This window comes from Chrysoperla carnea, chromosome 2 (genome assembly GCF_905475395.1).
Source record: "Chrysoperla carnea chromosome 2, inChrCarn1.1, whole genome shotgun sequence".
Lineage (NCBI taxonomy): Eukaryota > Metazoa > Arthropoda > Insecta > Neuroptera > Chrysopidae > Chrysoperla > Chrysoperla carnea.
The window spans coordinates 53,575,992-53,599,412 of NC_058338.1; the positions used below are offsets into that span (position 1 = coordinate 53,575,992).

General features: G+C 28.9%; 1 protein-coding gene across 1 annotated transcript in view; it reads left to right on the forward strand.

Moving 5' to 3' along the window:
* Positions 1-22,739, forward strand: part of LOC123294101 (tumor necrosis factor receptor superfamily member wengen) — a 203,237-nt gene extending 180,498 nt beyond the window's left edge. Inside the window, exons 3-4 of the mRNA XM_044875186.1 lie at positions 478-618; positions 22,606-22,739. Of these exons, the coding sequence (XP_044731121.1) occupies positions 478-618; positions 22,606-22,739 (275 nt within the window). The remainder of the gene's footprint in view (positions 1-477; positions 619-22,605) is intronic.
* The last annotated feature ends 682 nt before the right edge of the window (positions 22,740-23,421 follow it).

A 23,421-nucleotide genomic window follows, 5' to 3' on the forward strand; every position in this document is an offset into this window, starting at 1 on the left:
TCTTTTCGTTGTTGAGTTATTGTTTTACGGACAAACAGATGGACAGACGGGCAGACGAACTGACGGACAGACAACCGGAAATGGACTAATAAGATGATTCTATGAACACCTTTACCAAAATTTTTTTAGTAGTATCAATATTTTTAAGCGTTACAATCTTGGGAATAAATTTAATATTCTATGTATATTTCATATATACATGGTATTGTACAAACGTTTATTGAAAGTTTTTATTTTAAACCACCGTACAAAATCCAAATAGAAGGGTTTTTTAATTTTAAACTGATCTCTCCTTTGTAATCAATTGTGTTAGTTTCCAATTCAAAGTTCTAGATGTAAATGTATCTCTAACAATATTTAATAATCTTTGTGTCTCCAACAATGTTTAATATAAAAACATTATTCCATTTTCTCAGCACCAAAATCAGAGAATATCATTAATTGATTCATATTAATATTTTTTATGTTTTCTTACAGATGTTGAGGAACTGTCAGCCAGATTAAATTTAATGGTAGCTTCTGGTGATATTGCTGATAATTTGGAACCAAATTTTCATTCGCCAATCAATGATGGAAATTATCATAATAATCGATGTGTTTATTTAGAACAGCTCCTTGGTAAGTATTCCGTTAATCCATTGAACCATATGCGACCTACACTCGTCATGTATCATTAACGGAAAAAAAAATTAATATAAAATCTGTTTTATTTCACTTCAAATATTATTAAAGTTTCGATTGTAAACAAAATTTTAATATTCGGTCAAGTACTTTATGGAAAATTGTTATTGCGAGTATTGTGTATACTGTTGTAATGACTGACATTTTTGAAAATGTAAAATACCAAATCAATTTGCTCATATTCAAATACTGTAGTGGTATACAGGGTGCTTAATTACTTTAACGATTGATCATTATACATAAACTAATATGATATGAATTACTGATTCGCTAATAACACTTAACGATTCTATAATGATACCTATAATTGCCCGATATTCCTAAATGGTATCCATTAAAAATTAACTGTATCGAAAAAAAAGTCAAAACAAACAATTGACTGAGTTAATTGTTGGAATACCATGTAAATACATTGTTGATTACTCTGTCACATTACACATATATACATGTCACACATATATAACGGATATTTCCATATAATACATACTATACAATTGGCGCTCTCACGGGTAAAAAGTGATGTATACGAAAAAATGTTTGAAACAAAAGTTGTTTATTTTTTATAAGAAACATTTTTTACATTTTAACTTTTGTTCTATCTCTAACAGTTTACAAGATGGGTCCTACGGATGCAAGACCCAATTGATCTATGATGTTATGTGTCCTAAATACGCTATAAATTTTCAGCTTGATGTCTCTTTTCGTTTTTGAGTAATCGTGATGACAAACGGACAGACGACAGACAGACAATCAGACAACCAGAAATGGAATAATTAGGTGATTTTATGAACACCTATACCAAAAATTTTGTTCATAGTATCAATATTTTTAAGCGTTACAAACTTGGGACTAAACTTAGTATACCTTGGTATATTTCATATACATGTTATAAATACAAACTTGGGACTAAACTTAGTATACCTTGGTATAACATGGTATAAAAATTAAGTAATAATTTTCCCGCAATAAAACATTATTTTGGCGAAATACTAGAATGGTTAGTTTATAAAGGAGCCCTAATGTCGTGAATTTTCTATTTCTTCTTAAAAAATACATTATATTTGGATTTAAATAAGTTTAGTGATGAACGTGTGATAGAGGTTTCGGAGCAGACGATGGTTTTTTAGCAGTGGTAGCCACTTTTTCACCTTTTAAAAAACTGGTATCAATATTCGGTATTTTCTATTTAAGGCAATTTCAATTCATAAAACATTAAAATTCATATTTATAAGTACTCATATTACACTAGGAAGAAAATTCGACCTTAGTATACTGCAAAGTATTTGTATAAGCTAACAAGTCGTTCAATACAGTAATCGTATTATGTTTTTCAATCCAAGCATACGACGGAAAGATTCCCGATGTGTCCAGCTGGATAAACTCCAATACAAACGTTATCTATTATATATATACTTACATTACACTTTCAATTCAAAATATCTATTGCTACACTTTTTTGTACATTGTACATTTTAGCTATAGGTCATTTTGAAAATTTCACAAACACTTTAAAATTGTGTATTATAATTTTCTTTGATGATGTAATGTAAAGTAAAACTTAGTTGCCGATGATGAAATCTTTTTTCGATCGAAACTTTTTTAATCTTTCAATGTTATGTATACAAGCCAATATAAATTCTGGCATTCCTTCTATGTAATAGAATTTCTACTAATCTCTCTTCTTGTACTTTAATGACGATTTCCGCCAATATTCTCTTCTGTTGGTTTTTTTATTTCAGTCCTTGACTTTGGCTTCGAGATAATTGAAATGCAATACATATCCATTCTTCAATCGAGAAGTCGTTTAGAAGTCTATCGTCAGTAATCTTAACCATTCTCATGTACTTATTTTTTGCGCATTCATTTCTATCATTATTTTAGCACATTTTTTATATATTATTTTCGCTGCTCGTTAGTCTCATACTATAACATTTATGATGAACATGTTATAAAAGTTTAAATTTTTTCCTTGGCTAAGCTAATCTTGTTTTTTTTTCACCCCCCGAACTAAAAAATGGGGTGTTTGACCAGTATGTGTGTGTGTGTCTGTCTATCTGTCTGTGGCATTGTAGCACCCAAATGAATGAACCGATTTTTTTTTGGGTTTCGTTTGAAAGATAATTTAATGGAAAGTGTTCTTAGCTATGTTTCACATGCGAGTTTAGGGTTCCGTACCCGGAAAACCTAAAAATTGGCGATGATCTTCAAAATTGGTTCAGTTTAGAAAAAGCATTAAGAAAAACGGTAATTAAATGAAAAGTCTTCTTTGAAATGTTTCACGTGCGAGTTTATAGTTCCGTACCGGAAAAATTTGCCGGGGGATTTTTAAATTTTGTAAATTTCACTTGTAAGTTTGCATGAAACTCTTTGTTACTTTAAATGTCTGATAATTATTGAAGTTTAATGCTACCAAGAAAGATTTACAACGATCAACTCTTTTACTATAACATGAAATTATGAATGAACAACATAGTATATCCTTTATTTAACCTTTGACTTTTACAGGACAACCCTTGATATTGATAACTTAATGTATAATTAACGTTAAATGACACATGTTTTGAAATTAATTAGTTTTTCATTATCGAAGGAATTACGATAATGAAATTTGACCTTAGGCTACTATAATATCAATAATAACGAAAAACACTTTCCATTGAATTTGAGTCGTTGTCGTAAATGATAATTTTTTATTGAAGGTATTCCAAATAAATATTGAAAATGAACACATATTGAATTTATTATTGTAGTCGTTCAATATAATATAATATGTTCATAGTTTACATCGTGATCCTCATAATGTTGGAAGGGATGCTAAGAGGGTTGAAGTATGTGAAAATAGCCTTAAACAATAATATGGAATAAAATATACTGACTGGGTGATACATGAGAATTAAATATTTATTTGGATTATGCAGCGAACAGTAAAAAATTAATTTTTATACCATATATATGAAATATACATAGTATATTAAGTTTAGTCCCAAGTTTGTAACGCTTAAAAATATTGATGCTACGAAAAAAATTTTGGTTTAGGTGTTCATAAAATCACCTAATTAGTCCATTTCCGGTTGTCTGTTTGTCTGTCGTCTGTCGTCTGTCGCCTGTCCGTCTGTCATCACAATTACTAAAAAACGAAAAGAGATATCAAGCTGAAATTTCTATAGTGTGCTTAAGTCGTAAAATGTGAGGTCGAGTTCGTAAATGAGCAACATAGGTCAATTGGGTCTTGGGTCAGTAGGATCCATCTTGTAAACCGTTAGAGATAAAACAAATGTTTAGTAAAAAATGCTCCTCATAAAAAAATAAACAACTTTTGTTTGAAACATTTTCTTGTAAACATCACTGTTTAAGCATGAGGGCGCTAATTAGGTGAAAATTTTGTAGTATGTATTAATATTGGAATATCAGTTATGTGTGTGTGGCTATTTAAGAGTGGAAATCTTTCTTTATTTACGTGACTTCAAAAAACAAACGTTTGCATCATCAAAACTGTCTATACATGGTATTTCAACCATTAACTCAATCAATTGTTTGTTTTCACTTGTTTTCAACACATTTTTAAAACATAACGATTTCTCCTTAGCACTGATATGCCTCAACACTATGTATTTTACTTTATAGAATTTACATATTCAACAACTTACGTTACAAACGTACGATCTATGGTACAACAACGTAATGTACCATGGACTATACCATTATATACCTAGAAATACTCCCAACCATTGTATCTGAAGGTGCTTTCTGCACCATGTACTCGCTCTTATAATCCCTCTCTCTTATCTGTACTTTTACTATTAGGAATGAACGATACTTACGATTCTAATATTTAGAAGAGGAAAATTTTTTTTATCTCTTGAGATGAAGTGCTAAAAATTCCTAATTAAGAAAAGAGGAAAATACTAGTGGAGCCATAGAGATTACATATAAAACTTTGTTTTGCTAAAAGGAGATAGATGGGCAACCTTTGAATGCCTCGGTATTTTCGAACTTTATATTCTCAATATTTTACACGTTTATTTTCAAGTCGACGTTTATCATTGAGCGAAATTCTGCAATTAAATCAATTTTGCACAAGGATACTTAGCACAAGCAATAGTTTTAAGTTTTAAAAGAAATCTTTTTACACAAAAGCATTTAACCATTTTTATCAGACCATCCTATAGTATGATTTTATGAGGTAAAAATAGTTATATTTTTAGTATACTCGCCTGTTCACAAACAATATTTTCGCATACATTTTTTCGATGTAATTCTAAACATTTGGGAATATTATTAAATTTTTTTTTTTTTTTTTGTAATAAAAAACATTTTTTTGTTACTCTGCTGTTTTTTATTGTAAATTATTGTATTTCACAAAACTTTTTTTGTGTTTTATTGAAAATGAAAAGGTTTGGTCAAGTAGTTATATTATTTATGCAGATTACGCATGACAATATATATTCGAAGCACAAACTATCGAATTTTATTCGATTACCATTAAAAAATCATAAAATATTTTGTATCATTCTTTCGTAAACATCACTGTAAGCGTCATGAGGGCGCAATTTAGGGTACTATTATTGCTGAAAATGCGAATCGATCAATTTGTTACTCAAAAAGTACCGAATTTTATGTTAACCCAATATTTTATAAACCGAATTTTAGACATACTTACACAAGCCATTCTTGCGTAACAATAATTTATACCATCAGAAGGGAGATTATTTCAAGGGCATAGTTATCATTGGTTATTGTTCTAAGAAAACCCACAAAATAACCTTGAACTGTAAAATTATAGCTAAGAAATGTATATAATCGCTTACATTCATCAGTAACTAAATATATTAATTAAAGATTTCCGTTTCTGTATGAAATAGTTTATCAGGATCACATTCGTATGAATTAGATTGAATCCCATAACGCAATCCGCAGCAGAATTCTGTTTTAATCAATTTATTACACACCATTTTCAAATTATTGCGATCTTGGTTTTAATATTCTTTTTAGTTTTTCAGACTGGTGCACGGTTTAAAAATATTAAATTGAAGTAAATGTTTCATTTAAAATTCACGTAAACTCCAAAGCTTCCAAATGAACATGTAAATTAAACTGTGCTATCGAAACCACTTGTTTCACATACTGATTATCAACGATATATAAAACTGAAAATGATCAATAAATAACAAGAATACCTTAAATGCATTTTATTTATCTCCAATGTAAGAAGCTCACTATATCTATACCATATGCATGAAAATGGTATGCATATTGAACATTTTTATACCCTATAAGTATGAAATAATATCAAGGTATATTAATTTAATTCCCAAGTTTGTAACACTTAGAAATATGGGTCATACAAAAAAACTTTGGTATAGGTGTTCATAAAATCATCTAATTACTTCATTTTCGTTTGTCCATCCGTCGATCCGTCTGTCTGTGAGCACGATAACTCATAAATGAAAAAAGATTTCGAGCTGAAATCATATCGTGCTCTGAACGTAAAAAGTGAGGCTGAATTCGTAAATTAGCAACATAGGTCAATTGGGTCTTGGATCCGTAAAACGCATCCTGTAACCGTAAGAGATAGAACAAAAGTTCAAATGTAAAACATGTTACCTATAAAAAAACTAAACAACTTTTGCTTGAAACATTTTTTCGTAAACATCTCTTTTTCCAAAACAATACAAGATAGAATGTTGAAAATTTATAAATAGTTTTAAATACTTTGTTTATTGATTTGAACTTCACACCAAACCTGTAGAAAAATATGAAGGAAGCAAATAGGATATTTTTCCGAAAGTTCGGAAGGGTGGCCAGAAGATTACCATTTTATTTGACATAAATGTTTTTATTTTTTTTAAACTTTTCTAATTTTTTAATAAATTCGTAGCGCAGGTTCCCTCAAAGATTAAAAAAAATAATATATTTTTCTTGAAAAATTAAAAACTCTTGCGAAAATTTTCTACTTGCCCCCTTCATCAATTTTTATTTCGAAAATTAAGCGTGCAGAGAAAAAATCACAAGAGTTCCTTTTTTGCTTAAAACTGATTAAAAAATACAAAAATATTTTTTATTTTGAAAAAATTCATAATTTTGTACTTTACGCACCCATTCCGCCAATCTTTGTTTATCTGTCGATGTTTTTCATTAACGAACTTGACCTTTGAAATACCAAAATCCTTCTTGAAAAGCAATGGCTACATTTCCTTCGAAAATTCGTTATCGATACAAGGTCTGATATTCAACACTATCTATACAGGGTATTTCAACAATTAACTCAGTCAATTGTTTATTTCCACTTATCTGTCTTACTATTCTGGTATCAGTCTGTACTGAGTATTCGTAAATTGTCGTATGCTTCAGGGGATTAAAGCTATCATTGTTACCTCAAAATATTTTACATAAATCATATGCTTTACACTTTACATAAACTTATTTAAGATATGCTTACGCTAATAGTCCGAAATGAACAGGTTAAACAACACTTTCATACAAAAGTATATTCGTAAAATACTTATCATTTATTAGCAGTTATCGTAATTAAATGTGATCTAAATACTTTATTATGATTGGTCATTTAACGTTTGTTTCGACCTATGAATTTTCTTCTTAGATAAGAAATTTATTAGAGTAGGAGTTCTCTTGTATTTTAAGAACTAATAAAGTGTGTACAAGTTCGTTCCTCATTTATAGAAGAACTTTGCACAAATGCACGAGGCACTAACGTATAAACGTTCACCTTTTTTCCCGTATATTTCTAATAGCTAATGCGTTTCTGTGTTTGTAGGTATAATAATTAGAAAGAAGATCAAGAGAAAATCTTGAGGTTTTGACCTTAGCCCTAAACATTTTGTTTTGGATATGGGCTTGCACTTTTAAAATATTGGTCTTCCCCTTCTTCTTGAGCTTAAATGCAAGACTTTTGAAAGTCTATTAACTTTATAAAGGAGATTAAAAGAACATATGACGCCCAATTCCAAAATTTGAACTTTCACATTTTCAAGGGCTATAATTCGAAAATAATAAAAACTTACTGTTAACGAAACGTACACCACTTAATATTTTCGTATAGCTTCATAAATTTTAATCAATTTCACAAAATTCCATATTCGTGATATTAATTTATTTTTGAAATTAACAATAGTCACTTCTTAAAAGTTCTAAAAATAAAGCTATTTCAATCTGAGATTTGCAGTTATTATTCTTGGCTAAGTCTTTCATACAAGAAAGAAGATTTGAATGAAATATTGAAAAATTACAGAACTCAAATAGACCCTGTCAAAAGAAATTTTCTCAGGTAGAAGATAATTCAAAATAAATTTTAAAAAATGTCAACAGTAATTTAATTTAGGACTCACCAGCTTTGTTCATTAACACGGAATAAAGCGAAAAAACTACAAACCACTTCGTTTTTAAAGAGACTATGTCATTTTCGAATTAGAGAATTCTTATATTATTTAATGGAGATGATTTCAACTAAAAAATAAATTTTAATCACAAGGGATGAATACAATTATTACTCTCTAAATTTTAACAATACAACTTACAAACACCCTGTAAAATATAACCAAGTCGATCGAACGAGAAGAGAATCGTATATATTGAAGTCTCCAGAGATATTTCTCTGTAAATTTTATATGAATACCGAATGACATTTTTTATTCAAACCATATCGACAAGCTGGATGGATGGACTGTATATCTAGAGAAAAAAAAAACTAATATAAAAATTACTTAATAAACTGAAAACCATCGTATTGTTAAATAAATTTAATTAACACAAAATGTTTTTGTACAATATATAGGGTAGTAAAGTATTTCGTTAGTTACTGTAATAAAAATACGGACAAATGCAATTTATAACACAGTCATTTGAAAAAGGTGAGGTACAACAAAGAGTTTTGTGACAAACATACCTTAGTTATCACTGTTACTGATAACAGTAATAATTTGTTGGATACTAAAACCAAGAAAACAAGTTTATCCAACCCCTGAAGTATTTTTCAAACTCTTGAATTTTTGGTAGTTACTCCATAGCAAGATGTTTCGTAATTTACCGAATCAAAGAATGACTACGACAAGCAAAGTCTTGATTACTGCACACACAGCTAGGCCATTCGATTGTGCTCGCCTGAAACTTATTAGAACACAGTAAAGAAGGGTGATGGGACTCTTGACAGGACAGGACAGTACAGTGCTGAAAGTGGGACTTTCAATTTTCTATAGGAATTTTTTTGTTCGAAGCAAACGTGTTTGGTAGCAGTTTTTGGAGTAAGATAGAATAGTTAATTGAAGAAATCACAACAATTGATGGAAATGGGATCTAGATATGGTATTCAAAACATTTTTTTGTAATAAATGCAAATCTATTGGGGACATTACACTCTTGGAATAATCATTATATATTATTGAATTAAGAGCCAAGGCAAATTGAATTGAATTTACTAAAGCTGATCATTTGAGGATTGGATATAGTAGTTGTGCACACAAACATACTGCGGCCAGTCAAGCGAATAGAACAGTGGTCAGATATACGTCAACGAAATCGAAAATGTTTTACGTGGTACTTAAATTAGCAGCATTAATAAATTCATTTAAATACCACGGAAATCATAAATGAATCTTATTTATTAATTGTACATAAATAAGGGCAGACTGGCCAGCCCTATTCTAACATTTAACTGATAGACTGTCATAACTGTTATCTGTATGCAATATATAAGCTGTATAACAATTTTCAGCTTTAATAAATTTATTTAAATATTACGGCAATCATAACTTAATCTTATTTATTTATTGTACATACATAAGGGCTGACTGACCAGCCCTGTTCTAACACTTAACTGAATGACAGTCATAACTGTTATTTATATGCAATATACAATCTGTATATCAATTTTCACCGTTTCGATAGCATATATCTGACCCCTGTTCTACCGTTCACTTGACTGACCGCAGTATATGTTGTACACAACTACTGTAACCAATCCTCAAATGATCAGCTTTAGTAAATTCAACGAATATTTTTTGGCCTGGATCTTCCATTATATGGTTCTAATATTGTTATACAGTATGGTTCTAATACTGTTTGTAAAAATGCTTTATTTCTTTGTACAGAAAAACGTATATTTTATATTATCATTAACTTCTATATACTTTGATTCTAAAGTCATATAAATATTTTATTTAATTGGCATATTATAGAACTAATGCCCTTCAAAAATTCCTAATTTATACCAATAAAATCTTACTTTTAACCATGTGCAAATAGTTCAAAGAAATAAATAATATCAAAAACACAAAGAAACGATGAACCGAGTGCAAATTTTAATATAAACTTTGAAATATATTCGCGAACACACCCAGGTCCTACTGACTTTATGAAATAAATAATAATTATTTATGTTCAACATTTTTATTTCTTCAATGTTTACAGTACCAAAAAGTTATAAATCATAAAAAAATATAATAATAATTTATGATGAAAATAATGTATTTAAAAAAAATTTGTTAGGTATCTGCTGTATGTTCAGTTTGTATATAAACAAGTGAAAATAAACAAACGACTGAGTTAATTGTTGAAATACTATGTATAGGCAGTGTTGATTACTCTGTCACATTACATTCATACATTTCACATATATATAACTGATATTCCCATATAATACATACTATACAATTTGCGCTCTCACGGTAAACAATGATGTTTGCGAAAAAAATGTTTCAAACAAAAGTTGGTTCTTTTTTATAGGAACATTTTTGACGTTTAAACTTTTATTTTATCTCTAACGGCTTACAAGATGAGTCCTAAGGGCCCAATTTCACTTTTTTCCTCCTAAGCTAAAAAAATATCAGCTTGATATTTCTTTTCGTTTTTGAGTAATCGTGATGACAGATGGACAGACAGACGACAGACAGACAACCGGAAATGGACTAATTAGGTGATTTAAAGAACACCTATACCAAAATTTTGCTCGTAGCTTCAATATTTTTAAGCGTTACAAACTTGGGACTAAACTTAGTATACCTTTCATATACATTTCAATACATGGTATAAACATTGAAAGAGTAGCATTCATACACAACCTCAAAAACTAATATTATTTTAATTACTAACGGAGTAAGTAAACTTAACTAACCACCGATGCTATTTTTTTTATTTATATTCTCTTTAAATTATTATTATTTCAAATAAAATTATTATTTTATGGTTGTGAAGTAATTTCATAATGTATTTAAGGGCTCTGTATCAAAATAGGGTTTCTTTTTTGTAATATTTGATGGTTTATCTCAAAAAAAGTTCAAATTTCCATATTGATCCTAAATTAATATTAATATTCTTACTCATCTTTCCTTTATTGTATACTATAAAGAAGATCTAAAATATTTTTAAGCACTATTTTAATCTTTGCCCGATTGCTCAAAATTCATGAAAAAGAGTATCCCCGTTTCAAAAACATTCAAGCACAAATCTTTTTTTGGTTTAGTTTTTCCACATTCAAAACAACAGATACAACTTATCTCTTGCAAACTACCAAATCTCAAGTTTTATTTTTAAGTTAGGTGACTGTCTACATTGAGGCACATGCTTGGTTGAATCAATACCTTGACCCACCCAAGTAGGAAATTCCATGCTTGACGATGGGGTCGAGATTGGTTGCAAGCAAACGTTTTCCAGGTCTTGGTTTGTATTTGCTCAAGCTCTAGCCAAGGTTAATAAAGTAATTCCTGGTGTGCCATAGTCCTGATCCAAAGACTAGCAAGGCCAAAATTTCACTCAGACCATAGAGTCGTAATTGGTTGCTAGTAATCGTTTTCCAGCTCTTGGTTTGTATTTGCTCTAGCTAAATAATGCCTGGTCTACTAATCCTGATCCAAGGATTAGCCCAGCTAATAAATACATTCAGGCTTGAGCCAATATCTAACATTTCAGCTTGACTTTATCGTTCAATGTTAATTCAACATTGGACTAGTCTTAGTTTCTAAGCTTAGTCAATCTTCTTTATTCCCTATCAATATTCATTTAGACTTAGTCTGGTTATTATTCCTCTAAGGGCGATATGATACTTAAAATCGGTATCAAGTGACGTCATTTACATCGAACTAATCTAGAAAGCGAGGCCCGGATTTTACTTCAATATTTTTTCTATAACCTTTTAATTTGTACCCGATAAATTTACAATATATACAACTACGTAATTACCTTAAATGGAAGCTACGCAAAAGGGGGAATTATATCCTTTCACTTTTAATAAAATATCTAAAATCAATCAATAACGGAAAATTGATAGCTAGATCAAGCTGGCAGTTTATTGTACGAACAATTTTCCAGAGCTACAGTAATTGAGAGCAATTTTTATCGAACCTTTTTTTTTATTACTTGTCATAAACCTTTTATTTATACCTTTCTCTATTACTTGTATACAGAACCTCTATCAAAAGAATACTTTCAAATTCCACTTAACATTTTTATGTTTGATTCTGTTCTTTAAACACTGTAATAATTTAAAGTAAATATTATTTTTTTGTTTTATTTGAAATTATATATTTCAATTTATTTCATTCTTCAGAAGTAGGTATATGATTAAAGTAATCATAATTTTTTCAGAAATAAAATAATATTATTTTCAAAATAATTTATATATTTATTCAGAAAAATTTAATTATAAGTTATGTAAAAAGTTTAGGTATTTACACAAGTTTGATTGAAATATTCTAATCAGGACATTATTTTGAATAAAAATTCGCTCAGACAAGATTTTAATAATATTCCTAAAATTATAAAGCCATAACAACACACCTCACCCGCTAAGTACGACTTAGATTTCATGAATATTGAAATAATATTGCATATGGATTTAGCGAAATTAAAATACTATTCTGGTGGTTTTATAACAAAATAGATGTTATGTTAAATTTACTACTCTGCGCTTCCACCATTATAAATATCCTTCAACTCTCTAGGTTAGGTTATATTGGCTATCCACGAAAAACAAAATTAAACTATATAGCCCATTGTGATACCATATATGTGTTTTACCACCTTTCCGCTGATAATTTCATTTATCAGGTCCTGAATTTCAGAGGCGACGGTGGGAATCGAACCCGCTACCCTAAGCATACTTACCGCGGACGGAATTGGATACGCCTTAACCAACTGAGCTAATACGGCGACTACGCCCCTGAGAAAAGAAGTACTTTTCTGACTCAGTATACGTGGAAAAAATAGTTCATTACCGCACTAGGGAATGAATTCAGTTACTATAGTAAATTTTTAAATTTTTATTTTTCTCAACAAGCCATGTCAAATTTATTTTTCTCGACAAGCCATGTCAAATTTTAAATAATAATTATCGTTTATTTTCACATTTTAAAGGCGTAGATAAAGTTTTGTACGATATGTGTTATCAAAACTATTAACGAACTTCTACGACTCTCCAACTCGTGCTACGAACTTGTGCAAATTTCGTAGGCGTACGTTAATAATGCTGTTAACCCACTAGTTACGTAAATAATCATTATCACACATAACTAAGAACCACTTCAAATAAACCGGCCATCAATTTAAAAAAACTCACATTGAAATCGACCAATTCTTTTCGACCCATAAACAAAAGTTTCATTCTAATAACATCCTTTTTTTTAAGAGAATTATGGCGTCGAAAATTTGAACGTATGTTCCAATAGATATGTGTAGTTTTTCTGTTTGGACGTTCGTCAGATAAAAGTTCTACATATTTAAATTTTTAAAACATTTTCTTTGATTTAAATTGAATATTTACATTCAAAACATGTATATTTGTATCAATGAAATAAACTAATCTTCCCGTCTTCTAAACGGCCACACATTCAATAAAAATGGGGATCGGATATAGATACGGGGAGGAGGACAAATACAAAGTTATATAGAAACACACAAACACCTAAAATAACATTCTCTTACATTCATAAAATCTATGAATAAATTTTAACTATTTATAAATTATATTTAATAAGAACGGATGTTGTTTTATATTAATAAAATTTCATTAATATTTTTAGGTTAGAAATATTTTCTCAAAATTGTATTTGAAAAAAATTTTCTAAATAAAAACTTTCCAACTTAAATACCGTAAAATTTGTTAGAATCAAATTTTAATTGATAAAATCTGGAAATTAATTTATTCATTTTATTTTTGTGATTATACTTGCAATAACATTAATTACAATTCAGGCCTTTCCTTCTTTTTTGCTTCCTCTTCTGATGTTCTAACTCCTTTATGTGATCTTAAGTTTTCGTAGATTTCCCCTAAAACCCTAATATTAAACTTTGTGTATTACGAATTTTACGACGTTTAATATTATGATTAAACCGATTGTGTATTACGAAAGATTTTTTGTAGATATAAACTGAAAAGGGTAAAGTTCCTATAGCAGTTACTCTCAAATTTTTCGGTTTTTAAACCCCCGAACCAAAAAGGGGTGTTATAAGTTTGACCGCTATGTGTGTATCTATCTGCCTGCCCGTCTATGGCATCATAGCGCCTAAAACAATGATCCGATTTTGATTTCTTGTTTCGTTTGAAAGGTAATTTAATGGAGAGTATTCTTAGTTATGTTTCAAGTGCAAGTTTAAGGTTCCGTATCCGAAACAATTAAAGAATAGGCGATGATCTTCAAAATTGGTTCAGTTTAGAGAAGGCTCGAAGGAAAAGGGTAATTTCATTAAGTGCGAGTTTAAGGTTCCGTACCCGAAAAAATTGTCGGAGGTTTTTCGGCCTTTGTAAATTTCACTTGTTAAATAAACATTTCCTGTAAAAGGTGGCTTTTACTAACTAATTACCATGTTTCCAATTAAAATGAGACTGTATTTCCAATTAAAGTGAGACTGTATTGCCATTGCGAAACTTTATCTAAAATTAATTGGCCCAATCTTAACATTCTTGGCTTAGTACCTCTTATCATCTTCTCAAGTTATTCACTGAGTTAATAAATCACCCTATGTAAGAAGTGACAGTAAACGAATTCTACTGTATTTTAAAATTGAAATAAATCTTCGGTTGTCCATCCTTTTTTATATCAAATATTTTATATGAATATTAACTAAAAGAAACAGAAAATACACACAAAATAGTAATAATAATAATAATAATAATATTCGAAGTTATTTTAAACTGAAACCGATGTGTTACATTTCCTGTTTATTTATCTTTACACATAATACGAGCTTCCGCAATATCAACACTGTACATAATAAATACATATAATAATATTTATTATATGCTAATAGTTTGGATCGACTTAAATATGACAATGGTTTCAAAAGGTATGGAACCATGTAAACGAATATTGTTAGACTTGTTAGACCCAAAAATAAAAAAACCTACCTATTCTAGCATCGTAAGTCCCAAAAGTATTGCTCGATTCTATGCGGTTTTTTAAGAACATCGGCTTTAGTCCATAAAACCACGTAGATACAAGATCAGAGGTTTTTTAGATTTCACAGAAATGTTCTAAACTTTAGACATTGTTTTTTTATCACATTATGAGAAAAGGATTTAAAAGTATGTGAATTAGGTACTTCATATCATACTTTTTAATTTCATGATAGAAAGTAACTGCAGTTTTCCAGTCGTAAATTCGAATCAAAATTGAGTGTTATTGAATAAAGTAGAATCTCGATAACTTAATCCTCGTTATCGTAAAAACCTCTATAAATTAATAAATTTTTTTGGATCCCTGAGAGCCTCAAACCTCTTTTACTCAAAATACAAAGCGTTTATAAGTTAAACGAATAATTTCGGCATTGGTCTCAGTATCTTTAATTAATCTTTTCACGACCTCAATAACTAAAACATCTATATTTTAGACAGGAAGTTAAAAACTTGTAGGTAGCTTTAATTAGTAGTCTTGTGAAAGATTTTCGAAAAATGAAAAAAAATCCTAAAAATTACTTTCAAAAATAAAAAGAAATGGAAGCCAAAAGAATGCCATAATTCTGTTGGTTTTTTTAAACTTTTCTAATTTATTAAAAATAATGCAAGTATACTGACATCCAATATTTTCTATACAGGGTTTTTCAACAACTGACTCAATTAGTTACTGTTTGTTTTCACTGTTTTTCATAATTTATCTTAGTCCTTGCGTAAATTTCTTTCGTTTAGTCCCATAAAAATGTAGTTTTCAGCTTAAACATCGTACTTTATAGTCTGGATAACTTGAATACACTCATCTATCAAAATTAGCTAATCCTTTTGAAGAAACCACGACCTTATATCTCAAGATCTGCCCATTTTTAAGAGCCTGAAGGCCATAAGCTATAACATTAAATAATTTTAGAGGTCTTCAGTAAGGTCCAAAATTCTTTCATTTTGCGCATGGCCTTTTGATAATCGGTTTAGTCAAAATGATTATATAAGCTGAAGACACCAGGATGATCTTCGAAAACTTAAACAAAAAGAAAAAGGATATGCGACAAATTATTGGCCAAAGGGCCTCCAGCCGGAAGTCCCAGGTAGATTTATAAAGCGCGAAAATAAAAACAAATTTTCAAAAACGCTGAAATTGACCTATAAAAGCGAAATCGAAAAACACTTCTCTGCAAAGTTTCGCGTATGTACGTAAATTCAAGCACAAAATTTGGTTTTTATATTTATTCAGTTATTTAAATAAATCAACATGCTATTCTTTTAAGTATATCGACTACAATTTTCCCCAGAATTATTTTCTCTTTTCATATCCAAATCATTCTGTTTACAAACAAAAACTATGAATAAAATATTTACTTTTTAAGTATGAATACCTTTTTATGTTTATGAAATGTTATGTCGTTCTATATATTCTTCTTACCTTTGTTTTATAAGTATTCTATCGCTTATTGTTATGTCAGACATTACACCTTTACAAATTTTTATGAAAAGCCTTGGCGATACAAATATAAAATAACAATTTTTCTACTCGTTAAAATCAGGATTTCTTTGTTAGATACAATAGAAACAACTACAATAAATTTCTACAAATGAAACTTAAAATCACATTCACTTACTTTCTTTGAGCTTTCGAAATTTTATATTCTTCTAAATAGTAAAAAAAATCTGTAACATCAACAACTGATGTCAGAAGGATTATTAAACTCCGTATAAAATTTTTTTTGTCAAACACAGTATAAAACAGAGTTAATAATTTTAGGTTGCTTCATACCTAGAATCGCACAATAACACATAATTTTCACTTTTCATAATCGAAATTTTCTTACAAATCTGATTACTTACATTGAAAACAAAATTAAAGTTTGTAACCATCACAAGACCAATACACTACAATTGATCTATACAGGGTGGACTGCTTAAATCTATTATGGATAATCGCTCGGTTTGTAGTTAATCAATCATAAAATAACTTAAAATAAAGTGGCAGAGATTGATGGGGGGCATCATGTTCTGACATTAGATTGGATTTTGTTCTCCAGATGGCTTTAATAGTCAATTTAGATTCGAAAAGGTAAGAGATATAATAACACTTTCAATTAGAAAGTTGATTCTCATTAAAAACCGAACATTTTTTATTTAAAACATTGTTTTCGAAAATCGTTAGCTTTCGGATGAAATGTGACTTAAAAGTATGTCGTTATTGCATTTAATCGAAAGAAGATATGTTAGCTATAGAAAAATGCTTTAGCCAAAAGTTATCAAGGGCATTCGTCTGTGTTAATAACTTTTAAGCCCTTTTACCTTAATAACTTTTATTTCGATAAATTTTCAAGATCATTTAATGATTAATGCCCTTGAAGCTAGAATTTCAGGTCAAAGTCATGGACACAGGCGAATTGCGTCTATTGCTCTTCAACTTTTGAATAAAGCATATTTTTAAGTCATATTTTCTAACGTTTTTCAAAAATAAAAAATATTTGTTTTTTTATGAGGATCAACTTTCTTATTTAAAGTGTTATTTTATTTCTTATCTTTTAGAATCTAAATTGATTCATATTGCAAGTCAAAGAACTAGGTTCAACCTGATGTCAGAACATGGTGTCTCTCACCAAACTCTGCAGCTTTTGTTTAAGTATTTTGATTGGATAACTACAAAACAAGCTACTAGCCATAATAGATTAAAATGGTTCACCCTGTATAAAACACAATGTTTATTATAGATCAATGCGAGCTACGCAGAAAATTGACATTAAAACTTTGCAAGACTAGATATCATTCTTCACTTTTTCAAAAATTTTAAATGATGTACATAAAATCGATACACTCTCTTAAGGTATTCTTCTGATAGCAAAGTGGAGTGTCCAGCAAAAATTTACATGCTCTACCAATTTCAAATTCAATATTCAGTTTTTTGATACTCTAATAAGAAAGTAAATAAAAAAAAACAGTGATGTTTCCGTAGTCTCACATCTCAAAAGTGTAATTTTCAGAAATTCAGAACTGATACCCTTAAACTGTCAGGTATCGGTCAATACCTATATTTCAAAACGATCTTCATAAAGCAACATATATGTAGGTAAAATTACTGGTTTAATCTTCTAATATATCATATTTACATAATTACTTTCATTAACGATTCAAAACTCAGATTAAAATAATAAGAATCATTAAACTCCTTCCTATTAGCCCGATAAAATTTTATCCAAGCAATCGATATTTTTATAAATTGGTCATTAACGTTTTTTGGCAACCTATTTAATTTTTAATATAGATCAATAAAAAATAGAAGACGTGTGATTTATTTTGTTGTCTTAATGATACATTAAATTTAAAAATTTTATACAGATTATTTCAAATTTATTAACCATACAACCATAATCTACTAATCGAGTATAACGTTGAAATAAATTTTTTAGGTTTTTAATTTCAAATTAACAATAATTAGTCTTGGTTTTCAAACGCTTATTCATAAAGCAAAATTTCCAACATAAGTTTACTAATACTGCTGCATCCTTCTATACAAGATTTTTTAATCAACTTTATTTGAAATGAAAATACACCTTTTATCGAGAGACGTTCTACCTGAAGGTGAAGAAATGTTTTCAAACGGGCACAGAATATTACTGTGGCAATAAAAATTACAATATTAACGCTTTTATTAGCTTCATACGTATTTTAGTATGTTAGTATGTAATGGAAACTTGGAACATGCTTTTGACCCACTTTAAAACGTCGGATTAACTCGAAATTTGGCGAACTTATCAAGGGCCGATGACAATATTATTTATCCAGATTATTTGATTATTCTGATCAGGATTTTCAGAATTAACGATTTCATAATTAACGGAAATATATAAATTTATTTGCGCTTCCACCATATTTATACTGAATTTTTGATAAATAAATAATAGTCTGAAAAAACACAAAATTATTAATAGTTTAAAAAACTAAAAAACACGCTTTTCCAACTAGCTGAACTAAAAAGTAGAAAACATTTTCTTTAAATTCAAAAAAATCACTTTATTTAAAAAAAGCGAGGGGTGCTTTTTAAGATATTTTATAATGATTTTACTTTTATCAATATCTATCTATAAAATATTTACAATAATTGAAATTTAGCACTCAACGCTTTTTTAGATAAAATGATTTTTTGGAATTTAAGGAAATTATTTTCTACCTTTTAGTTCAGCAAGTTAGAAAAGCGTGTTTTTTAGTTTTTTTTAACACCGAAATCGTAAACATATATTGTCTAGTTTTTGTATGGACTTTCACCATTCCACTCATAACAATTATACATTGGTCCTACAATGAGACTTACACTGAAAAATTTTATTTTATTTTTAATACTCACCGTAAATAAACCTACACCAAAATAAAGTTTCAAAAATTTTGAAAAATTGCTCCAATTGTAAATGTTATACTCGCACCTAGAAATTATTAACTGTGGGGATATGTGAAGTCCCTAAGTTTTTCGTCGATAAACCACATCTATAAAACCAATTGGAAACATACATTTGCCGTGGTATTGCACGTATACAGCCCAAACAGTTTAAGAGTGTGTATCATATGAGCCAGCCACGCTCTCGTTAGGCTCAAAACCATATTTAAACACAAATGACATAAAAATAACTTTCTAATGAATCCAATATCATGGCAAAGTAGAGAAAAAGAATTTTATACTTACCTTAAATGAAACCAGTCTTAACCTTTTTAATTAGTACTTTAAGCATAGAAAAAAGTTTTTCACTTTACTTGTGAAGACTGACTTATGTTTTTTTTTTGCTTTGTGAAGTATAGACTGATTTTGTAGACGTTTTTTTTCAGATTTAAACTTCTTTTTAATAAGTTAAGTTGTGTTTCATTTTCGTCATCTTTCTGACAAACGCTTAATTAAACGATTATAGTTAAAGGTTCATGAACTCCATTGTTATAATGTTACGAAGCGCAATAAAGAACTAATTTACAAGACTTTTTAAATACATTGTACATGTGTAAAATAATAGATATGTCACAGTGAACACGCATTTAAATACACACAAATGTCCATCAGTCTGTCGCTACTTTGGTCCGTGTCCGTACGTTCAATTCAGTTAGTTCAACAGTCAATTCTTTAACAACCAGACTTGATGGCCTGACGGACACATTTACTATATAATACGGTTTTTATACCATGTATATATGAAATATACATAGTATATTAAGTTTAGTCCAAAGTTTGTAACGCTTAAAAATATTGATGCTAGGAAAAAAATTTTGTCATAGGTGTTCATAAAATCACCTAATTAGTCCATTTCCGGTTGTCCGTCCGTCCGTCCGTCCGTCCGTCCGTCCGTCCGTCCGTCCGTCTGTGGACACGATAACTCAAAAACGAAAAAAGATATCGAGCTGAAATTTTTACAGCGTACTCAGGACGTAAAAGGACAGGTCAAGTTCGTAAATGAGCATCATGGGTCAATTGGGTCTTGGGTCCGTAGGGCCCATCTTTTAAACCATTAGAGATAGAACAAAAGTTTAAATGTAAAAAATGTTCCTTATCAAAAATTAAAAAACTTTTGTTTGAAACATTTTTTCGTAAACATCACTGTTTACCCACGAGGGCGTTAATTAGGTGCAAATTTTATAGTATATATTAATATAGGAATATCAGTTGCGTGTGTGTGTGTGTATTTAAAAGTGATTATCTTTTGTTATTTACCTGACGTCAAAAAAAAACAAACGAGTGCGCATCAACATGTATGTGTGTGTAATGTGTGTAATGAGAGTAATTGACACTGTCTATACATGGTATTTCAACAATTAACTCAGTCAATTGTTTGTTTTCACTTGTTATTTACTGCTTGCACCTTTTTCTCATTTATAAAATTTTATTCAATGAATTTTGAGTAAAATATTTTGTAATTCATTCAAAAATTTTATTATTTTATTCCATTCGAAAATTTATTTTAGAAATACATTATTTTAAAAATTTATTTTTAATTTTGGGAGTAATACACTGATTTGGAATTTAGAACAAATAAATTTTCCTGAATGTTATCATTTATGTGAATTAAGCTTTTATTATTAAACATTTTGGAAAAATTTATTTTCATTTTCATGAATGATATGATATTTTTATTTTAATAAATATATTTTAGTGGATTCATAAGTATGCAAGCCAAAGAGTTTGTATGTCTAACATGTCCCTATCTTTATTTATTATAAATGCGAAAGTAAGCATGTTTTTTTGTTTTATTTGTATGTTTGTTTGTTTGTTTGTTACGCTTTCACGGTAAAACTAGCGATGGTTTTTAATGAAACTCTACGGCAATATAGCTCATACTTCAGAATAACACATGAAATATAATTTATAAAGATATATTAATAAAAAATAAAAATTAATAATTAATTTTATTTGACATTGCCATAAATTACAGATTTCTGTAATAGTAGTCATTTGACATTACCATAAATTACAGATTTCTGATATACTATCTTTTCTGACATACTCAATGAATAATTACGACTGCATTTATGCATTTAAAAATATAGAAAACCATACATATATTTTACCTATGTAAAACAATCCTTACCATTGTTTCAAGTGTTATAGAAAGGGGATAAGCGAGAGCAATCTTTATCAATCTTTACTTTTAAACCCAGTGAAGCGGGTGGGTATCACTCAGTATATTATAAATGTGATAGTAAGGATGTTTTTTTGTTTGTGTGTTTGTTACGCTTTCACGCAAAAACTAATGAAAGGACTTGGAGGAAACTTAACAATAATAGACCTCATATATCAGTATAACACATGAGCTATAATTTATGAAGATATATATATTTTTTTTAATTAAATTTAGTCTAACATTTAACTTTGCTATCATTTACAATCCATGGCCATCTGCTCTGATATACTCAATGAATTATGACTATTTTATATTTTTTTTAAATTGAAAACTGTACGTATATTTTACCTGTGTACAACAATCCCTATTTTGAGTGTTATGGAAGGGGAATGAGTGAGAACAAGAGAGGTGAAGGCTATGCCACGGTTTTCTTTACCAATCTTTACATTTAAACCCAGCAAAGCGGGTGGATATCAAGCTGGAACAGTATAATACCAGCATAAAAAGTATTTTTAACTTTTTGATATTATATCTTTTTTAATCCTGTTGTGTGAGTATATATAAGGGCGTCGAAGCTGCGTATCGTGCGACGATACCTCATTCTTCAATTTATGATAAGCAGTTTAAAAGCTATGAGGGAACAGATGAACTTACATACATTCGGCTAAAACTAGCAGCCCTCGCTGTTGTCTGATTAATAATTTTGTTAGAAACAAACAATATTAAACTAGCAATTAAAGCGAATTTGCAAATATTAAATTTGATTAAATATACTTTTAGTCTTATTAATAGTATATTATAATGTTTCCTCGACCCTCCACCAAATTTCTAATTTCTTCTTGTAACATATTTTTTAACACCAATAATACTAAAAACTTATTAAATTGTACAAAGTTGATAATAATATTCTCTTTTTTCTGATTTCAGTGCGAAAAGATACCAAAATGGAACCAAAACGTGGCGTTGGAAATGTGTATATTGAAGAAAAGAATGGTTCAAATACAGGCGGATCAATTTTAAATACAACGTCCTCCACAGAAAAAAAATCGAACAATGATTGAAAATAGAAAAACAGAAGAAATTTAAAAATATTCATTTAATTTATATAACTTAAATTTTATGTAAATATTAAAAAATAGCAAAATGGAATATATAAAAAAAGAGTGGCTTGGCTACACACAAACAGCCAAAAAAATTTATAATATTTTATTTAAAAATAATAATAAAAAAGTTTGCTCTAAATTATTTTAAAAAGTTTTAATTTATTTGCTTAGGGATTTTTGTATCTGAGTAGAGATTGTAGAAATATTATTAAAATCACGAACGCTTTTTACAAAATAAATTAAGTATTCACACAATAATTAGAATATTTAGTCAAAAAAGGCTTTGAAATTCCTACTAAATTTGTTGCAAAACCAGAAAAAAGCTTTATTATTAGACGATAGATTTTAAAACTTGTCACAAAATCACAGTTGAATGTTGTTTTTTTAGTTTGTTGTGTATTAGATAGATGTCAGCAGCTTATTACAGCAGTGAAAATATTAAATGTATTTTATTTTAACCGCTACAATTTAAATAAAAAATATTTAATAAAAAAATGGGTCAAATGTGTATTCCAGTACAAAATAAAAATAAAATTAATTCAACCTTATGTTTCCTATACGTTATGTTCAAAATAGTATTTTGTAATAATTTTTTTTTAATGTAAAAATACAAATTTTCTTTTCCATTTTAAAATAAAAT